This window comes from Neofelis nebulosa, chromosome 4 (genome assembly GCF_028018385.1).
Source record: "Neofelis nebulosa isolate mNeoNeb1 chromosome 4, mNeoNeb1.pri, whole genome shotgun sequence".
Lineage (NCBI taxonomy): Eukaryota > Metazoa > Chordata > Mammalia > Carnivora > Felidae > Neofelis > Neofelis nebulosa.
Genome location: NC_080785.1, coordinates 167,638,493 through 167,658,237, shown reverse-complemented (window position 1 = coordinate 167,658,237; position 19,745 = coordinate 167,638,493). Strand labels below are relative to the sequence as shown.

At 64.8% G+C, this 19,745-nt stretch overlaps 1 protein-coding gene across 4 annotated transcripts; it reads left to right on the top strand.

Annotated features, from left to right (window-relative positions):
- Window positions 1–577: 577 nt before the first annotated feature.
- NCLN (nicalin) lies at window positions 578–17,918 on the top strand. Of its 4 annotated transcripts, none has more exons than XM_058728980.1 (15): window positions 578–880; window positions 5,306–5,496; window positions 6,272–6,416; window positions 7,099–7,193; window positions 10,087–10,167; window positions 12,090–12,193; window positions 12,471–12,559; window positions 12,644–12,783; window positions 13,045–13,223; window positions 14,546–14,633; window positions 14,738–14,776; window positions 14,875–15,035; window positions 16,008–16,061; window positions 16,160–16,238; window positions 16,388–17,918. In XM_058728980.1, exons 1-15 carry the CDS (start codon window positions 697–699, stop codon window positions 16,664–16,666), a joined length of 1,908 nt encoding a protein of 635 aa, XP_058584963.1. In that variant the 5' UTR covers window positions 578–696; the 3' UTR covers window positions 16,667–17,918. The 4 variants fall into 4 exon arrangements, with proteins under 4 accessions (XP_058584963.1, XP_058584962.1, XP_058584965.1 ...); XM_058728979.1 differs by having other exon boundaries at window positions 14,872–15,035; XM_058728982.1 differs by having other exon boundaries at window positions 581–880; window positions 16,368–16,567.
- Window positions 17,919–19,745: the final 1,827 nt, after the last annotated feature.

Sequence of the window (19,745 nt, the reverse complement as noted above, 5' to 3'; positions counted from 1 at the left end):
CTGTATGCCAGGCCTCGCACTAAATTCTGGGGATACATCAACGCACGAAGTGGACAAAAGTCTTTGCCCTCGCGGAGTCTGACATCTACGTGCCTTGGTTGTTTTAAGGGATTTTTCTGACTTCTGCCAGGAAGACTACGGCTCCCATGAGCCCTGCGCCTGTTTAACCGGACTACAATTCCCAGGAGACTGCGCGCACTGGGCTGGCCCCTCTCGTCTCTTATTCCAACTTCCTTCCGGGTCGGAAGGTCACGTCCCCGCGGCTCTCGCCGCCCCCCTCGTCCCCCCACAAGAGACAGGGTTGGAGAAAGTTCGACCGCAAATAGTTGTTTTTAAAGTCTCCGTATTTCGGGACTCGGAGTTGACGTGACACGCCATCAGTTCTAGCCCAGCAGTCCACCGCGGCGTCCTCCGTTGGGAAGTAACAGAGTGGGCCTACCACTCCCAGGAGGCTCCGCGCGCGCCAGGAGGACTACAACTCCCCGGAGGCAGCGCGGCGAGCGGGGCGGCCCGTGGCGGTGCCCGCAGGACCCCGGAGCAGGCGCGGGCTGCCCGGCGCGGCGCCCGCAGGACCCCGGCGGCTACCCATGCTGAGGTGAGTCCGCGGGAGCCGCCGCCGCCGCCGCTGCCGCCGCCGCCGCCGCCGCCGCTGTCCCGTCCCCGCCGCCGCCCCGCGCGGCCCCGCCGCCGGCCAGGATGCTGGAAGAAGCGGGCGAGGTGCTGGAGAACATGCTGAAGGCGTCGTGCCTGCCGCTCGGCTTCATCGTCTTCCTGCCCGCCGTGCTGCTGCTCGTGGCGCCGCCGCTGCCGGCCGCCGACGCGGCGCACGAGTTCACCGTGTACCGCATGCAGCAGTACGACCTGCAGGGGCAGCCCTACGGTGCGTGCACCCCGGCCTCGCCGGGCTCCCCGGAGCCCGGGCACCCGCCGCGCCGGCCTGGCCAGCTGCAGTGCAGCCCGCAGACCTCGCTTAGGCCATCCGACCCTTAGCCTTAGCCGAGCCGCAGACGAGTCAGAGCCTGCGTACGTGGACCCCTGCGTGGCGCCCAGCTCTGTCCGTCCCGTGCCCCTGGAGCCCTCAGCGCGGGCTCCGCTGGCCCCTGGCAAGGGCAGCGGGCCCCAGAACCCGGGGCTCCGACCCTCAGGCCAAGCTCCCTCTGCTCCTGGACCCTCGGATTCCCAGCTGGGCCGGAGTCGCACTGCCGAGGCCCCCTTCCCGGGACACCACCCCGGTGCCCATCCTCACTGGGCCGTGTCCCGGTGCCCAGAGCTCCCGCTTTGGGGGCGGATTTGGAGGTGAGCCTCCTGGCTTGGTTTCTGCCAGGCGGAGCCCCTCGGTGGGCAGTTCCAACCAGCCCTGACCCTGCACGGCCCAGGTACCCCCACTGTTTTCTGCTCAGTGCCAGTATTGTCCCCTCGGGTCTCAGGAGCTCTGATCTCTCACCCAGACCTGGCCTCACGTCCAGACCCATGTCTCCATGCTCTGAGGGCCCAGCTCATGAGCCAGATTCCTTAGCCAAGGCCCCCGGCCCCCACTCCTTCCCATTTCAGTCCCCATGCCTGTGGGCTTGTGGGGTCCCTTAGACCCCGTGTCTTGTCCCTTCCTTCGGTGCACACACCCCCCCCCCCTTCGCCCAGCCTCCTCACCCTGGTACCCCGCTTGCTCCCTCTGTCCAGGAATCCTGGATTGCCTCTGACCCTGCGGGGTCCTCTGTCCCAGACCTCCTGGCCCTGGAACGAGCACAGCTCTTTGGGTCCCCCTCCTGCCCCTTCTCCTTCCTGTCAAGGTCCTGATCCCAGCCCCTAAGCCTCAATTCTAAATTCCCTCATCTCTACTGGACTGTAGCTGTATCTGGTGTTCCAGAACCTTCTGGCCTCTGGGTTTTTCTTCCAGCTTGGCGCCTTAGGCCCCTGCAAGTGCAAGTCTGATCTCTCCATAAAGAGCTTTCTCCCCCGTTCTGATTGTCCTCGCCTCTGACCCAGTCTCCTCTCGGACTGTCTCCTCCTGTTAGAACATCTCAGTCTTAGCCTGAGCCCCATGGATCCCCAGCCAAGCCCTTGGGGAACCCCGGGCCCTGCAGACATGTCCAGACATCCTCTCAGATCCGTCCTCACCCCCAAAGTTAGGCCATTTCTGTTTAGAACAGTGGCTGTCAACCCAGGGGACGCTGGGTGATGACTTTGTGGTTGCCCCAAGTGGGGGAGCCCCTGGCATCCAGTGGGTGAGGCCAGGGATGCGACTCACCGGCCCTCAGTGCCCAGAATGCGCGCCCCCACCCCCAGAGAACGACCCTGCCCTGCATGTCTTCGGTGCCAGGGGGCTGACCTGAGTGGGTTAGACTGATGATCTTGACCTGAGGCCCCAGGCTCTGGAGGGGTGGGACGGAAGGCCCGGAGCCCCTGATGCCCTGGGCATGTTTTCGTGGAATGTTCCACGTTTGCGTGGGTGAAGGGCCTTTACCAGCGGCGTCTGGTGGAACTTTCTGTCTTGTGTGTCTTTGCTGTTTAACATGGGAGCCACGAGCCACAGGTGGCCACTGGGCACTGGGGATGTGGTCCAGGCAAGGGAGGATGGGAGTTTGCAGTGTTGTGTCAGTTGTAATAAACCGAATCAGCCAAGGGTGGCTGGCGGCCGCCGGAGGAACCTGTGCTCCAGAAGGCGCAGAGCCTGGAACCTGAGACAACCGGAGGCCGGGTGGATCTCCGTCCGGCTTTCTTTTCCTCTGTCCTCCCTTCCCTGGGTTCATTGCCCCTCCTCCTCCTGGGATTCCCTCCCATTCCTTTTCGTGGCTTGACATCTTCCCCCGTGTGGCGTCCGTAAAGACCTTGGGCTCTGGGGGTGAGCCCGGGGGGGTGCCCCCCGTCTCAGCCGAGAGCTTCTGGTGTGCAGCCCAAGGAGGCAGAGGCCCGGTGCGTGGGGGTCACGCACCCTCTTGACCCCGTGCCCCTCACACCGGGCTGTGTCCACCTGGGGAGACGCTGGAGGGATTGTTGGTGCCATTGTTCTGGTGGGACCGGAGGGAGCCCTGGCCCTCTGGCGGCCAGTGTGGTCCCTGAGAGCCGGCCTGTAGGTCATCGCTGATTGCCGATTGCCGTCTCCCCAGTGTCTTCAGCACCCCCTCCGTGCCTGCGGGCTCCCCGCCTCCTGGTGCAAACCTCGCTGCGACTCTGCCTCCTTTCCTCACTTCCTGTTCTCTCCTCTTGAGAAATGCAGGCCAGCCGGCCGGCTGCTGGGAAGGAAAGGGGTGTGCTCTTTGTGCCGAAGTGCCAGCTGGGCTGAGGGTAATCCCGTCAGGTACAAGGCCATGGGTGTGACCCCGCCACCGCCTCCTGGAAGACTGGCCCTCCCGAGGTGACAGGTCGCTTTAACAGCCTTGCCTGTGCGCCTTGCCGCGCTTAGCGGCCTGCTCAGACCTGCCTCACTTGATCCCCTAGGCTGAGGCGAGGCCCTGGGAGAGGTGGCCACGCGAGCACCCCGTCAGGCCCCTCCACCCCTCGTGGTAAATAAAGTTGTATTGGCACACAGCCGTGGCCGCTGGTTGGCGTGCAGAACTGAGTACTTGAGGCGGGGCTGGCGTGGCCCGCAAGGTGAGAGGCGTGACCTCCCGGCCCTTGATAGAGCAGTCTGCGACCTCTGCTCGGGCCTGGTCCTGGCGAGAGAACTGGCGGCTTCCGTCCTGCCCGGTCGTGGCGCCCACCGAGCCCGACCTCTTCCTGTCCGGGGTCCGTGGCGGGGGCAGCTGCTCTGGCCTCAGCTTCACGTCGGCAAAGAGGGTCTCTGCCCCTGGGGCCCTCGGGGCCCGGGGGGCGGTTGGGGGCCCGTGTCCAGCCGTCTCTGCTCTCCCTGCGTCCCTTCTGGGATCCTCCCCCGGGAAGGTGGAGTCCCGCTCCGTGAGGGAGCACCGGGCCTGGGAGGCCGAGTGTGGGGCACGGGGGAGGGGCCTTCCCGGACTCCCAGCCTGAAGGTCTCGCTGCCCTCGCCCTGCCCGGCCCTCCTGGGGCTCCCACGGCCAGTCTGAGTCAGGGAAAAGGCCCCTGGAGGGAGCGCCCCACCCCCGGCCCTGGGGACGTGGGTCACCTTCGTGCCTTGGTCACAGGCCCCCTGTTCCCAAGATGGCCTTCCCTTTCCCACCTGGGACGCTGTCCCCTTTCCCCTGACCAGCCCCTTCCCTGGTCTGCCTGCCTTCTCCGGAGGCCGCGTTCCCGGAAAGCAGAGGTGGGGGCTGGGGGGCTGGCTCTGAGCTTGGGGCGTTTGTAGCCGAGCGTCCTTGTGGACACCTGCCCCCGCAGCTCTGACTTTCGGATGGCAAGGCCGGGCTCCCCGTCATGACTTTGAGCATCCACTGTCCGGGTCTGGGATGAGAGGCCCCGGGGCCACATCCAGCCTCCCCCCTGCCCCCCCCCCCCCCCCGCCCCACCCTGCATGTAATATGGTTGCTTGTTTTGGGCAGCCCGGGTTGGTCTGCAGCTGTTGAGGCGTTTTGCAATCGTTGCTTCTCTTTGCTGTTTGAGTGATTTGATGTAAAAATTGGGATTTTTTTCTGGGGAGCTGCCTAAGTCCCCTTTCCCACCGTGCTTGGGAGGCAAATGGCCCCTGGGGGCCTGCCATGCACCACGCATGGGGACAGTGCCGCCGTGGGAAGTTACGTAGATGTTAGCGCTTGTCCACGTGCAGGCATTTAGCGTCCGTGTGGCTTCTGGCCGGTTTTCTCCAGTGCGGCCCTCTCAGGGCTCAGGGCTCAGGTGCCTGTGTCTGGGGGAGACCCCTGTTCACCCCAGAAAAGCTCTCCACTATCCTGGTTCCAACCCACCTCTTGGATGGAGGGTCGGGGGGAGGGGATTCAGTTGCCTGGAAGCTCTGTCTCTAGCTCTCTCCCTGATTTTCTGGAACTTTCTTCAGCTCTCAGAAGAGAGTGAGAGATGGCCCTCGGCTGTAGAGCGGAGGCTCCGATCTGGGGCAGTCCTGTCCCGGGGGGACTCTGGGCCGTGTCTGGGGACACCTGAGCCCCTGGCACTGAGTGGGTGTGTCCAGGAATGCTGCCCCATCCCCCACGGCACCCAGGGAGGAGGGTCTTAGCTCTTGAGTGGTCCTTAGGGGCCCTGTGACTCACCGGAGTTTGAGTGGGTGCTGCACCTGTGGGCGGTGAGGCTCAGGCCTTGGCGGACGTGGTCTTGCCCGTGTCTGCCGTGCCTGTGGCCGCTGTGGGACACGTAGGGGGTGAGACCGTGGGAGTCCTCGAGTCCGTGGTTTCCAGGTGGGGGTCCCCGTGCCCCACTGAGGGAGGCCCTGCCCGCCCTCCTGCAGGCACTCGGAACGCAGTGCTCAACACAGAGGCCCGCACCATCGACGCGGACGTGCTGAGTCGCCGCTGTGTGCTCATGCGGCTGCTGGACTTCTCCTACGAGCAGTACCAGAAGGCCCTGAGGCAGTCGGCCGGCGCTGTGGTCATCATCCTGCCGCGAGCCATGGCCGCCGTGCCCCAGGACGTCATCCGGGTGAGTGCCCTCCGCCCTTCAGGGAGTGGGCTGCCGCCTCTTTGCCTCTTCGTCGTGGCCCCTGCCACCCCGGGGTGATCCTGTCCTTAAGGGGACACGCCTGTGATTGGGGAGCCCCTGGCATCCGGGGGGTGGGCTGGGGATGCTGCTCCCACCCCCACAGTGCCGAGGCGGTGACCTGCTTTGAATTAACGGAGTCTCACAGGCCCCCGTGAAACTCCACGGATGAAGAGGCCTTTGCAGATGAGATGCGGGGGTGGGGCTGTGGAGGGGGCTCAGCCTTACCGAAGCCTAGCTCGGGGGTGGGCGGGGGCTGCAGATCGGCAGAGTCTCGGCCTCCGGCCCCAGGACCGTGGCACGGCCGGTGCACCTCGTGTGCGGGCACCTTGTGCTCACTGTGTGCGGGTCCCTGCCGTCAGCCTAGGGTGCCGACATCTGAGGATGTGATGGCCGTTGGGGCTGGGGCCGGCCCACAGTGACGCCAGATCTGACCCCAGACCTGGCCGGCTCCCTCTCTGTCCTCCCAGCCTGCTTTCTCCCTGGTGGGTACCGCCTGGGCGCCCATGGCGTTGCCACCCTCTCTCAGCCCTCCGTCCTTGTCCCGTCTGCGCCCACCCCCCCATCCCATCCTGTCCTCTCCGGTGTGATCCTCGCCTTATCAGCCAGCCTCATGGGAGGCTGCCTGTGCTCCCGGGACGGCCACTGCCCCCTGCCCCCGCCCCCCCCCGCCCCCCCCGCAGGCCAGAAGCCCCCTAAACAAGCCTCTCCTCCACAGCAATTCATGGAGACCGAGCCTGAGATGCTGGCCATGGAGACCGTGGTCCCTGTGTACTTTGCCGTGGAGGACGAGGCCCTGCTGTCTATCTACGAGCAGACGCAGGCCGCGTCCGCCGCCCAGGGCTCCGCCTCCGCTGCCGAAGGTAGGCTTGGGCTGCAGGACGGGGCTGGCGTGTGGGGTCCTGGCCTGTTGAGGGGCCGCGTCTCACAGCGAGCGCACGGCCCTGCACGCACCGGCTGTGCCACAGACCTGGGGCTGGAGGCCAAGACCCTGCCGTTCCGCGCCCCAGCCCCGCCCCGCCCCGCCCCTGGTTCCTGTGCAAACAGAAGCCGGAGAACCACTGACTCGGGGAGGCGTTTCCCATGTTCAGCCTCTGATGGCTTGTGGGAAACACAGACACCTGTTCCACCTGCCGAGGGTTCTGTCCGTGCCACCATATCATGCTGGAGTCTGTCGGGAAGGGGTGGCAGCGTCCTTGGGGAGGGAGGAAACCCGTCCTTCTGTTCCGTGGATCGGGGGCGTCCACGAGCTTGGCGCGGGGCAGGTGAAGCCGTCAGAGACGCCGGGGAAGGGACCTGCCTGCTACTCCCTTCTCAGCCGTGCGGGTGGCGGGTGTGACCGGTGCCAGGGCACGAGTGTCTTCCCTGCCAGGCTCTTTGCCCTGCCCAGTCCTCGCGTGGCGCCCCGGTTCACGGGGGTGGGCCTGTGTCCAGCTGGCCTTGGACTGAACCCCCGCCGTCTGGGGTGCTGGGGCCACAAGGATCCCGGCTCTGGTGCGGGAGCCCCCCCGGGCCTGGGGCTGACGCTCCCTGACCTGTCCTCAGTGCTGCTCCACACCGCCACTGCCAACGGCTTCCAGATGGTCACCAGCGGGGTCCAGAGCAAGGCTGTGAGCGACTGGCTCATCACCAGTGTGGAGGTGAGTGGCCCTGCCTGCCACACTAAGACCTGGGGAGCGGGGCATCCTGCTCTCTGAGCTCAGCCCCACCTGTTCCCCACAGAGGGAGCCTCTGATAGGGAAATCAGGTCAGATCTCCCCACCAGCCCATCTCCTGCCTCCCATTGCCAGCCCCAGCCATACATCAGGTCTCTTCATCCTGCCTCAGGACCTTTGCACTGGCTGTCCCTGCCTCGCAGAGAGCTCCCCTTCCCGCTGTGGCCTTTTCTTTTCATATCATGATACCTCCAAGGCTGCATCCTCAGAACCTTCTGGGGACACACCCCCCCCGTTGTCCACAGCTCAGCTGAGCTGGGACAGAGCTGAGCTCTGGGTGTTGAAGTAGGCAATTAAAGCGGCAGGCCAAACATGAAGGAGTTCAGCCCGTAATCACCTCCCGTGGGGGTGGAAGCAAGCGTGTAGGCCGGAGGAAACCCTGACTCGGCTGCTCTGCTCTCCCCCGTGTCGAGGGTCAGCTCTGTCGGCAGCCGTGGGGGGCCTGGACGGAAAGCTCTGGCAGTTGTGTGGACCCAGGGTGGGGAGGTGGCGAGGGGGAGGGCTGGCAGTGGAAAAGCACAAAGTGGGGAGTGTCTTCTTTTCATGGTGTCATCGTGTCCGTCGTGTCCCCCACCCCAGTGAGGAGGTCTCCCTGGAGACCACCTGGGGGACCCTCACAGAGGCCCCGGAAGCAAAGGCACAGGGCAAGGAGCACAGATGGGGCAAGTGCATGGCCAGGGGCTGAGTACCCGATGGCAGCCTGTCGGCCTGAGAACCCACATATAGTTTTAACCCGGGAGCCGCAGTCGTCCCGTGGCAGGCCTGACCCAGGCCTGGCTTTACTTCGTGTCCAGGGTCCGTCCCATCTGACACGCTCGGAGCCTGCGTGTCAGTCTTTCTTTCCTACCAGCCCCGGCGCCGGAGGAGCTGAGACCATGTCATCTCGGCCTATGTGGTGTCCTGGGAGCCTGACCAGGCGCCTGTGCACAGTAGGCCCTCAGCGAGCACTTGAGCCGAGCGTGCTGGTCGCCCCGGCCTCTGTTTGGGCCAGGCGGGCCTGAGTCCCCAGTGGCTCACACCAGACGGCGCAAGGCTACTCGGCCAGCCCCTGGTGCCGGCGTGCGGGCTCAGTGCGAGTTGGGGTGCGGCTAGCCCTCCCCTCTCGAGAACTAAGCAAGGCCGCCTCGGGAGTTTAACCTGCTTTCTCCGTGAGCACTCTGAGCCCTGCTGTGTGCGGGAGGCAGCAGCGGGCGGGATGCCCTTCCTGGAAGAACTCCCCTGCAGTCGGGGGAGGTCCGAGGGTGGCAGGCGGGCACTTCGGCCCAGCGGGAGACGGGCTCTGCTGGGGCAGCCACGCCTGCAAAAAATGGCTCCTCCCATGGGGCGCCTGGGTGGCGCAGTCGGTTAAGCGTCCGACTTCAGCCAGGTCACGATCTCGCCGTCCGTGAGTTCGAGCCCCGCGTCGGCTCTGGGCTGATGGCTCGGAGCCTGGAGCGTGTTTCCGATTCTGTGTCTCCCTCTCTCTCTGACCCTCCCCCGTTCATGCTCTGTCTCTCTCTGTCCCAAAAATAAATAAAAAACGTTGAAAAAAAAAAAAATTAAAAAAAAAAATGGCTCCTCCCAGTCCGCGCAGGGGCCCTCGAGGACGCCACACTGGCAGGTCTATAGCGGCGAGGGGAGTCGGGGCTCCGGGCGGGGTGGGCCGCCCGCAGGGACCGGGTGCAGGGGGCTGGGCAGCCCGATTCAGGACGTGGGGACGGCTCTGCCCTGTCTACGCAGTGGGTGAATTAGAGGAGGAGTACCGTGAGAATCGTGCGAAGGATCGCGGCAGGGTCCTTGCATCGGGCTCCCAGAGGTGGGGCTGAGCAGCAGCCAGTCCGGGTACCGGGGGGTTAATAGCAGCAGAGCCGCCCAGGGTCTGGTGGGTTCTTGCCTTTCAGGAGTCTCTTTCAGCCTGCCAGCTTGGCCGTCCTGGCCTGTGGTTCTAGAAACCTCTGCAGTGCCCTGAGCCCTCTGCCATCCCTGTTATCTGGGTCGAAGTGGGGGCATGGAGGAAGCGGGGGCGCTCGGCTGCCCCCCTACTCTCCCTGACCCCCGCTGGCTCACACAGCCGGTGCCGGGATCAGCCTGTCTCGAGAGGCCTGAGCCCGCACGGTCGGCAGTGTGCCCGTGGTCTCGGGCGGGGACCCACACCCGAGCTGTTGTCCCGGGTCTCGGCCGGCTCCCCGTGGACGGCAGCCAGGAGGGCTCGCCAGCGGCCGCTTCCCATCTGACGTGACTAAGGCCCTCACAGAGCTCGCCCTCTAGCTGGCAGGATCAGAAAAACGGCCTCAGCCGTGTGCTGGCAAAGACCCTGGGCCACCCCGTCCGACCTCTCTGCACCCCGGGACTAGCCTTGGACGGGAGGAGCGGAGGCTGAGGCCTTTGCTGACAAGAGGTGGTTCTGCTTTGTCACCCCCGTGACTTCAGCGAGGGCCGGTCCACACGTGCTGGGTCTCCAGCTGGGGTGCCGGGACCTGGACCCCGGACCCCGATGGGCTCCTGTGGCCGCGTTCTGAACTGGCTGTGTCTCATCAGCAGAGCTCTGCTCCTGCCCTGACGGTGGCTCGGGGCTCAGCCTTCGAAAGATGGGTCGGGTCTCCAGTTGGGGAAGCACGACAGAGAGAGCAGTGGTCGGCGTGCTGCGGCCCTCGTGACTTCTTGTGTAAATAAAGTTTTATTGGCGCCCGGCCACAACCATTGGTTCACGTATTGTCCGTGTCAGAGCCGGCAGGGCTCGAGAGACTGCCCCACCCCACGGGGGCAGCCGGAACTGTTTCTGGCCGTTGGGGCCCCCCCCTGCCAGTGTGCCCTTCATAGACTGTCTCTCTCTCTGCAGGGGCGGCTGACCGGGCTGGGTGGAGAAGACCTTCCCACTATCGTCATCGTGGCCCATTACGATGCCTTCGGAGTGGCCCCCGTACGTATGCGGGCACTTTGGGGAGGGGCCCGGGCACCCCCACCCCCAGCCCTGCTCCAGCCTAGCTCAGAGGTGGAGCGTTTCTGTGCACTGTGGCTGGGGTCACAGCAGCGGCACCCGCCCTCTGAGGCCCAGGAGGATCCCTGGCACGGGTGGCATCGTGGAGCAGACACGGGCTAACCTGAGGCAGGTCTTGCGGCCAGGGTCCCGCGAGAGATGGGTGGCCGGAAATCGAGCCCAGGGTGTCCGTGCCAGGGTCCTCAGGACCCCTGCCAGGAGCAGGGATGTGTGCAAAGATTCCCAGGGACGGGGGTGTGCTGGGAGGACCCCAAGGCCGTGGTTTTTATAAAGGATGAGAAGCAAATAATCTCAGGGCATAGGCACGGGGTGGGGGATGGCACAGGGACACCGGGCTAAGCTTCCAGAATCCTCTCCCGGGGTATCCCCTAGGATGAGCTTGATCCCCCCCCCCCCCAAAACGACACGTGACCACACGTGAGGTGTGGTCTCCAGGGGGCGTAGAGACCCAGCGCCCAGGTTCTCACCGGGGGTCGGTCAGCAGGCCCCTCTGCCGGGCTCGGGCGGAGACCCCAGACCCCAGGAGGGGAGCGGGTCCTCGGCGCAAACCTCGTGTCTGCACGGACAGCTCCGGGACACGAGCCCCCGGCAGGTGAGGCTGGTGGGAGCCCCCGAGTCCGGGTCCTGACGCCCCTGAGGGCCAGCCTCGCCAGCAGTCCTCTGAGGAGGGAAGTGTCGGGCCTGCTGAGTTCTGCTGCCCTGCAGGCCTCCCCCACCCCCTCACCCCCTGCCGAGCTGTCTGAGCCCCCTGCACAGTGAGGTCACGGTCACTGCTCACTCTCACCAGCTTGTGAACAGTGCCTGTGGCTTCATCAGGAAAGTCTTGCTTTGAAAGAAAAACTGTCCAAAGCGAAGAGGTTGCCAGTGGCAGCCCGGCGTGAGGTCCTGGCCGTGTGACCATGGCAATGGTGAGCAGCCGTTCCAAGGGCCACCCCACCTGGGAGGCCAGCGGTCCCGGATGCCGGGACCCGCCAGGGCCCAGAGGCAAGGCCTGAGCTGTCCCCTCAGGATGCTCAGCCTCGTCATTTTCCCTCCCGCCTCATCTGCAGCCTTTTAGATTATTTTGTTTTTAATCCCCCGCCCCCTGCCTTGAAGTCTGCCTGCCTGCCTTCCGTGAGATGTAATTCATTTAAAAATTGTTCTTTTAAAGCAAATGTTTTAGTACAGAGTAGGACACTCAGAGCTGTGAAAACCATCACCGTCTACTTCCAGAACATTCGGTCACCCCAAAAGTAGCCCCATCCCCATCAGCGGTCACTCCCCATCGCTCCCCAGATCCCACGAGCCCCCTTCCTGTCTGTGGATGAGCCTGTTCTAGACGTTTCACACACGTGGCCTCACACGCCATGTGGCCTCTGGTATCTGGTTCCTTCCCTGAGCGTCCTGTTACCTTTTCCCCTGAATTTTAATGTATCAATATGTGATATGTTGGCTACAGACTGTAACCTGGGGGGTCCCCAAGCCCTATGATAGAATCCAATTTTTTTTTTTTTTTATCTGATTACCATGTTGTTGGGAATGTTGCTTTTCTTACCTGATTACCATGTTGTTGGGAGTGTTCCTTCAGATTACAGAATGCGGATGAGTCGGGGCCTTTCACAGCTTGGGGGGGGGGGTGTCTGCACCGCCCTCCTGCCCCCCAGTAGCACAGGTGGGGGGGGCAGGAAGGGGGGCCGCGTTCCTGGGGCAGGTGCTCCGACCAGGCCGCCCCCGTGGGGCAGAGTCTTGGCGAGCAGGGCTGGAGCCGGGGAGCGAGGCGTGGCCCAGAGGCAGGGTGCCGGGCTCCGGCTGCCAGGGCAGGGGTGGCGAAGTGACCTGCGGCCTCGTGTCCCTCCTGCCCGCAGTGGCTGTCCCACGGTGCGGACTCGAACGGGAGCGGCATCTCTGTGCTGCTGGAGCTCGCCCGCCTCTTCTCCAGGCTCTACACCTACAAGCGCACCCACGCCGCGTACGTGACAGCTGGGCGGGAGGGGCCACGCACGCCCCCAGGAGTAACTGCGCCGAGGTCCCCCGGGCGCCGGGCCTGGAGCTGAGCCCCACCCAGGCCCTGCACCCCAGGGACACCGGGTCCCGTCTGGGGCCGTCTGGCACTGAGTGGGTGGGTCCGGGGATGCCGCTCGCCCCCCACGGAGCCCGGGAGGACTCAGTGCCTGTGGGAGACCAGCTCCTCCTCGGGGGCCCGGTCTCCCCTCCACAGCCGACACCCGCTCTCCCCATGCTGCCAGGTACAACCTCCTGTTCTTTGCTTCTGGAGGGGGCAAGTTCAACTACCAGGGAACCAAGCGCTGGCTGGAAGATAACCTGGACCACACGGGTGAGCGGCCCCGGGGGGGCGGGGGCGGGGGGCGGGGCCCGCAGAGAGGCCCCGCCCCTCCCAACCGCCCTTGCTGCCACGCAGACTCCAGCCTGCTCCAGGACAACGTGGCCTTCGTTCTGTGCCTGGACACCGTGGGCCGCGGGGACAGCCTGCACCTGCACGTGTCCAAGCCGCCCAGGGAGGGGACGCTGCAGCACGCCTTCCTGCGGGAGCTGGAGACGGTAGGTGCCGGAGCGCGTGCCCGCTGCTGCCTGGGGTCTCTGGCCCCGCGCGCGCTCGTTGCCTCGCGGGCGCGTCCGGCAGGCTGGTGATCAGGCGCTTTGTGCATGCTGGCGCCCGAGGACTAGGGACCCGGGAACCCTCTTGGCTCCCAAGGCCCTGCGTGAACGTCCGTGGTCTGAGCTGGCGCGGGCCCCCCCTCGCGGAGACAGGCCGGCATCCGGGGCGGGGGTGTCGCCCTGATGGGCCCCGCCCCCGCGCAGGTGGCCGCCCACCAGTTCCCGGAGGTGCGGTTCTCAATGGTGCACAAGAAAATCAACCTGGCGGAGGACATCCTGGCCTGGGAGCACGAGCGCTTTGCCATCCGCCGGCTGCCTGCCTTCACCCTATCCCATCTGGAGAGCCACCGCGACGGCCAGCGCAGCAGCATCATGGATGTGAGGTGAGTGTGGGCGCGGCAGCGAAGCCTCCCCTCCGTCCATGCCCGGTTGTGAGCGATCTTTGAGGGGCGACACTGTAGGTGCAGGTGCCTGGATGGAGGGAATGAACCCAAAACGTGGGTGGTCGGGAAGAGGCCAGCGTTGGCTGAGGACCCTAGGAACAGTGGGGGCCTGGGGTCGGATTACTGAGTGTCCCTCGTTAGCGATGGGGAGGCTGCGTGAGTGGTTTGGGGTCCCCTGGCCCCCACATGTGATGTCCAGACCCCACGCGTGACTTTCAGACGCTGGGCACCTCGGTCTACCCTGCTTCCCACATGCTGCAACATCTGTCCCTGGGCCTTTGCACGGCCGTGCTGAGGCCTGGAGAGTGGTGCCCTGTCTCGTGTCTCCTTGGGGAGCCCTCCCCACCCCTTTCTTCCTCACCATCTGTCTTCAAGACCCTGTGCACCTCTGGCTTCTGCCATTTTTGACTTCACTTCTCGTTCGTGGCTCCCTGTGGCCTGTCAGCCCTCAGTGGGGCCAGGGTTTTATGGTGGCCTTGGGGCTGGGCCCAGCTTGTTGCTGAACATGTCTGCTGGGGGATGAGAAGCTGGTCCTCGAGGAGGCCCTGCCAGGCAGTGGGTGAGGCCTAGAGAGAGAGAGCAGGTGTGGGCGGGGTGTTGACTGTTCCTGGGGCATCAGGGAGGCTTCCTGGAGGAGGCGGTGCTACAGTCAAGGAGCGTCCGGAGAAGGGTGTTCCGGGCGGAGAGAGCGGGAGGGAAGGGGCTGGGCCCTGGCCAATCCCTCCGCCTTCCCGGGGGGGCCCCCTGCGCTGCACACACTCGGCTCGGCGGTGTTTTGCACCAGAGATCCTTTTCCGGGTCTGTGTGTTGCCTGCGCGGCCTCAGGAGGGTGTCTCTGTGTGTCTGTGCGATTTCCCCCCTTTGTGTAAGGACCCAGGGCTCATCCCCTCCAGCGCGACCTCGCCTTCACTGGTCACGTCCGTGGAGGCCCCGCTTCTCGGGCAGGGCCTGTCCCCAGGCTCTGGGTGGGCGTGAATGTGGGGACATGTTCACCCGACCCAGGACATCACATCAGTGAGGTCCGCCACAACCGCGGGGGCGGGTCCCCCCTGGCCACCCCCACGTTCCCGATGAGGAAACTGAGGCCCAGAGCCGCTCATCATTCCAGGCAGATGCTGGGGAGGCGCCCGCCCTGCCCGAGGAGGCGGCTGTGGCCTTTTTTGTTTTTATCATCATTGGAAATACGACCACTCTTTTTCTGGTGATTTTAACTGATGCTGATTCCGGACACACACGTGTGTTTTCTTCACACCTGCCCTAAGGTCCCGGGTCGACTCTAAAACCCTGACCCGCAACACCAGGCTCATCGCGGAGGCCCTGACCCGAGTCATCTACAACCTGACCGAGAAGGTGAGCCCCCACCGCGCCCGCCAGCTCCCGGCCCGCCCCGCCGGGCGGCCAGACTCAAGGTGCGTCCCGCCCCCGCCCCCCCCCCCCCCCCACTGTCTCCACAGGGCACCCCCCCAGACATGCCAGTCTTCACGGAGCAGATGGTAACGGCCGGGCTGGGGGCGGGGCGGGGGGAGGAGGGGGGGCGGGGCCGGGGGGGCGGGGCCGGGGTCCCGTGACCGCGGCCCGTGCCCCGCAGCAGATCCAGCAGGAACAGCTGGACTCGGTGATGGACTGGCTCACCAACCAGCCCCGCGCGGCTCAGCTGGTGGACAAGGACGGCACGTTCCTCAGCACCTTGGAGCACTACCTGAGCCGCTACCTGAAGGAGGTGAAGCCGCACCACATCAAGGCGGACAAACGGTGAGGCGCCGTCTACCCGCCCCCCCCCCCCCCGCCCCCCACGACAGCCGCGTGGGCTGTGGCTCCCCCCTCAGCAGGCGCCCCGGGGGATGGAAACAGTGGACGGAGATAAAACAAGAAGCTCAAAGCCCAGGTGGCCACTTAGATGCGATTCCACCTAAATGCTTATTCACGTGTTCTTGTTTAGCGTAAGTATGGCTCCCGCAGCGTTTGGGATGTACTTATACTGACGGCCGGTTTTTCTCTATTTAAAATCCGAGCGTAACTGATATCCTGTGTCTAATTGGGCAGCCTCGTATCCCCACCGCCCTCCGGCCCTTTCGTGCTCTGGTGTCGTGGCTCGTAACCCCCGGTCCCCGGTCTGCCGTCAGGATGCTCCTCCCCACCACGGGCCACCTGGGTTTTGTCTTTTTTTCTGCTCGGAGCCCCCCACGTGGGCCAAGCTGGCACCTCAGGGCCTTGTGTGGCAGGAGGGAACCTGCAGGTGTCCACAGCCAGGAGATCTCCCCACACTGCTTGGTGCCCTTTGCTGGCTTTTTACCTTCTCCCAACTCATGGTGTGCCTGAGAGTCAGAGCCCTTGGGCGGAAGAAGAAACCGAGGCTCAGAGTGGACCCACGGCTGTGGAGCCAGGGCCTCTGATTCCCAGACCACCTTGCCCTCTCTCTATGGAAATGCTTTCCAGACCCGTAAATTCTTAGCAGTCACCCTACTCCGTTTTTAAAGAGTGTTCTGACGCCCACAAAAGCAATAGGAAAGAGGTTACTTCAGGATAAAGAATAGTTCTTCCCCAGGAGGGTGAGTGGCAGCTTTGCCCAAGCACACGCGCGCACGCACACACACACACGCACACACACGTGTGCTCCCTCCCCCGTTCTGGGCCCACGGGCCCTCCAGGCGGTCTGGTTTCTGGGGGACACAGAACGTGGCCCCGCTGCTGGGTGACCCTGCTGAGGAAGTGCTCTCTCCTCAGGGACCCCGAGTTTGTCTTCTATGACCAGCTGAAGCAGGTGATGAATGCCTACAGGTGAGCTGCCCTGGGTCACTGCCCGTGGCGTGCGGTCCAGGGACACGGAGGCAGCCCGCACCCTCCCCTGACCCCGCCGACGCCCCGGTCTCCCTCAGGGTCAAGCCAGCCATCTTCGACCTGCTGTTGGCCGTCTGCATCGGCGCCTACCTCGGGATGGCCTACACGGCGGTCCAGGTGAGCCGGGGGAGGGCCGGGAGGGGGCTCACCCAGCCAGCTGCGTGCTCCCCCCCCCCCACCCTGCCTAGCAGGACGTGACCCCCAGGCAGCCCTTGGGCCCAGCTCTCACTCACGCCCCCCCTACAGCACTTCGACCTCCTGTACAGAACCGTTCAGAGACTGCTCGTGAAGGCCAAGGCGCAGTGACGCCCCCGCCTGCCACCCCTCCCCACGCCACAGCTGGCCGGCACCCCGAATTACAGAGCTTTTCCGTGTTGCTCTTGAGGACTTGGGGGGCTCTTTCTTTTCTGTCCCGTGAACTCTCTGGGAGGAGCATTTGGTGGAGGCCCCGGGGCCGGGCCCTGGACTTGGGGACAAGTCTGCGGACGAGCCCCCCGCCCCAGAGGCGATCCCCCAGCCCTCAGGGTTCACGGGCTGCAGGATGACCAGAAAGGCGCCCGGCACGTCCCTCCTTTTGCCTGCAACGCTCACCGGCGACTGCAGGCTGAGGGGCAGGGGGCCGCCCCTCTCTGGCCCTGTCTGGCCTCACGCCGCCCCGTCCGCCTGGTGATGTGGGTGCTCAGCCTCTTGTCTGCCGGGCAGCACCAGCCCATCCCTCGGAGGCTGGGTCCCCCCACCCTGGCCTCTCGCCTCAGGTGCGGCCTTGGAGCACGTGTCCCCCGAGCCCCTGGCTTGTCACAGCCTCTGCCCTCCCGCCGTGCCTGGGGCACTTGAGCCTGTCCCTTGGGGACCCGGCTGCCCCGACGCCCCTGGGGCGGGAGACAGGCGTGGCGAGAGGAGGCACCCTAGGCCTCTGCCCCTTCCCTTGGGCTCTCCGGGCCTCGGTCTCCTCACCTGTGGAGTGGAGGCTGTGTTCTGGGGGCATCCAGTGCCCCCGTGTCTGAGGACGGCATCCAGGCTGGGGATCGAGGAGAGCGTTTGCTGGGGAAGACGTGGCTGTGGGGCCCACAGGGCTGCTGCCCTTCCCAGGACCTGGGACCTGGAGAGGAAGGTCTGGGCCTGAACCCCACAAATCAGGCTCCTTGGAAGGGAAGGGTGTGGAGGGGGCCTCCAGTGCTGCTGAGATTGATCTCAGGGAGACCCAGGCGAACCGATTCATTAGCAATATAATCAGTGAGGTGTTCTGTGCCGAGGGGAGGGTCAGGATGAGTGAGGGAGGCTCTGGGCACCTGCCTCAGCCCCCAGGGAGGCCTTAACGGAGGGTCTGGAGAGCAGGGGGACCGCTCCCTCCCACGTGCCCCCCCCCCCCCCAGCCAGCCCTCCCCAGAAGCCAGCTCACCACCCACTGCAGGGACGGGCTCCTGGGGGCTGTGTCTCCGTCTCCACCTTGGGCCTCCTGCCTTCGCCAAGCCAGACCGTCCCTGTCCCAGCCCCCCAGGCAACAGGGAGGGGCAGGTGTGGGGTCTACAGGCTCTCCTGCCTCTGCCCACCCTCCCCCCCCCCCCCTTGCCCTGCTGGGTGGCCTGTCTCCCCCAGAGACTGTTTACCGAGTGCCCAGCCAACCCGGCCACCTCTGGGGGCAGGACTCGAGGACCGGTGTTGGCCCGTCTTCCCCACGTGTGCCTGCCCCGTGGGTGTCCCTCCTGCTGGGGCGGCCGTCAGGACTGCTAACTGTTCAGAGCTCAGGCTGGTTGGGGACGGACTTGGACGATCAGAAAATAAAGCCATATCGAATGATCCGCCTCTCGTGTCCTGTCCGGGAGGTGCTTCTAAGGTGTTTTGTGCTCCTTGAGGGGCCTGGGGCCAGGTGAGCGGGGTCGGTCCTTCCTGCCCCCCCAGCTGCCAGCTGAGGGTGGAAACCCACTCGCTGTCCAGTGGGATCACGGGGTGTGTTTGATTCTTGGGGCAGCTGTACCCCAACCGGGCACCCTGAGCAAGTCTCTGGTCTCCCAGCTCCGGAGGCCAGAAGTCAGGGGCAGGGCGTGGGCAGGGCTGGCTCCTGGGTCCCCGACAGTCTGTTCCTGGCTCTCTCGGGTCCCTTGGCTTGTAGGCGTGTGGCTCCACATTCCGTCTGCTTCTCTGCTTCTCTCCCGCTCTCAGGCCCCCACCCCGGGGCAGTACCACAACCTCTCTGCTGATAAATATGCAAAGACCCTCTTTCCAGAGAAGGTCACGTGCTGAGGCTCTCTCGGGTGTGAATCGGGGCTGGGGGGGGGGGGGGGCAGGGGGCTGTATGCAGGCTGCCCCCATCGTCCCGCCTCCCCTGGCCCCCAGTCCCAAACCAGTCTCCAGGGCGGTCCGGGCCGGAGCACAGCCACTGCGGCGCTCGGGTGCAAAGCTCCACTTTGGGTTTACAGGGCCCCCGGGTCTCTGCTCCAGGCCTGGGAGCTCTCGCCAGGTGCCTGCCCCCCAGGCTTACCCTGCTCGGCTCCACCCAGATCTGTCGGCCGGTTGACGGCGTCCGTGTGTCCTCTGTGGTGTTCAGTGAGAACAAACAAGGTGTTCTCAGGGGCTGGTGTTCTGATGTGGGAGAGGACAGTCTGCGCGCAGTCTCAGAGCTCCGAGCCGCCGGCAGGTGGTGTAGACGGGCTGCGGGGAGTCCCGGAGGGGATCCTTCGCTCGGTGGCGTGCTCGCGGGCGCCCTCCCGTGGCCGCTGCGGGGAGGACGAGGGCGGGAGGCCTCCAGGACCCGAGGACCGCGCAGGTCTAGGTGGAAGGATGGGCTGGACGGGGCGGGGGCGGGGGCGGGGGAGGGGATACCGGCGCCCGAGGGGAGGGGCCACCGCCGTGGTGGGCTGGGCCTGGAGCGAGGACTGGCCGGGTTTCCCCAGGGACCCCCAGCCCCAGCGTCGGGACCATCTCCCTTCCCCTCGGCCCTCCCCCGCCCCCCGCCCCCCCCCCACGGGCCCAGGTAAAAATCCGCACGGTTCAGAGGGAGAAGCCAGACGGTTATCTACTCGTGTTAACGTACACGGATTTTTCCTTTTCCTTTTTACACACAAAGTTCCATGGCCTGAAAACGGGAAAACGGGGGCGCCCGGGTGGGGTGGCGCAGTCGGTTGAGCGTCCGACTCGAGCTCAGGTCATGATCGCACGGTTCGTGGGTTTGAGCCCCGCGTCAGGCTCTGTGCTGACAGCTCACCTTCAGATCTGTGTCCCGCTCCCTCCCTGCCCCTCCCCTGCTTGTGCTCTGCCTCTCTCAAAAATCAACATAAATAAATAATTAATTTTAAAAAAAGAAACCAGGAAAACAAGCCACCAATCACTGTAGCTGGAGTTTTTTCCATCCTGTTTCCTAGAGTGTGTGGTGTATATGAAATCTCATTTTGAAAATCACATAAGTTTTAAATACGGTTGACCCTTGACATGGGTGTTAGGGACACTGTCGAAACTCTGCATACAACTTTTGACTTCCCAGAGCTTGACAACTGATAGCCTCCACTCGACCAGAAGCCTGAGCAATGATGCCAGCAGCCGATGAACACAAGTTAGTGTGTTAGGAGTTACCGGCTGTGATACGTGTGTCACGTGTGTTCCTTGCTGTGATGTGTATGTGTTAGCCGT

Coding starts and splice junctions, on each gene's coding strand:
- NCLN (XM_058728979.1), top strand. CDS start 697: ATGCTGGAAGAAGCGGGCGAGGTGCTGGAGAACATGCTGAAGGCGTCG. Junction 10,168..12,089: donor ATGCCTTCGGAGTGGCCCCC/GTACGTATGCGG, acceptor TCCTGCCCGCAG/TGGCTGTCCCACGGTGCGGA. Junction 13,224..14,545: donor AGCAGCATCATGGATGTGAG/GTGAGTGTGGGC, acceptor ACCTGCCCTAAG/GTCCCGGGTCGACTCTAAAA.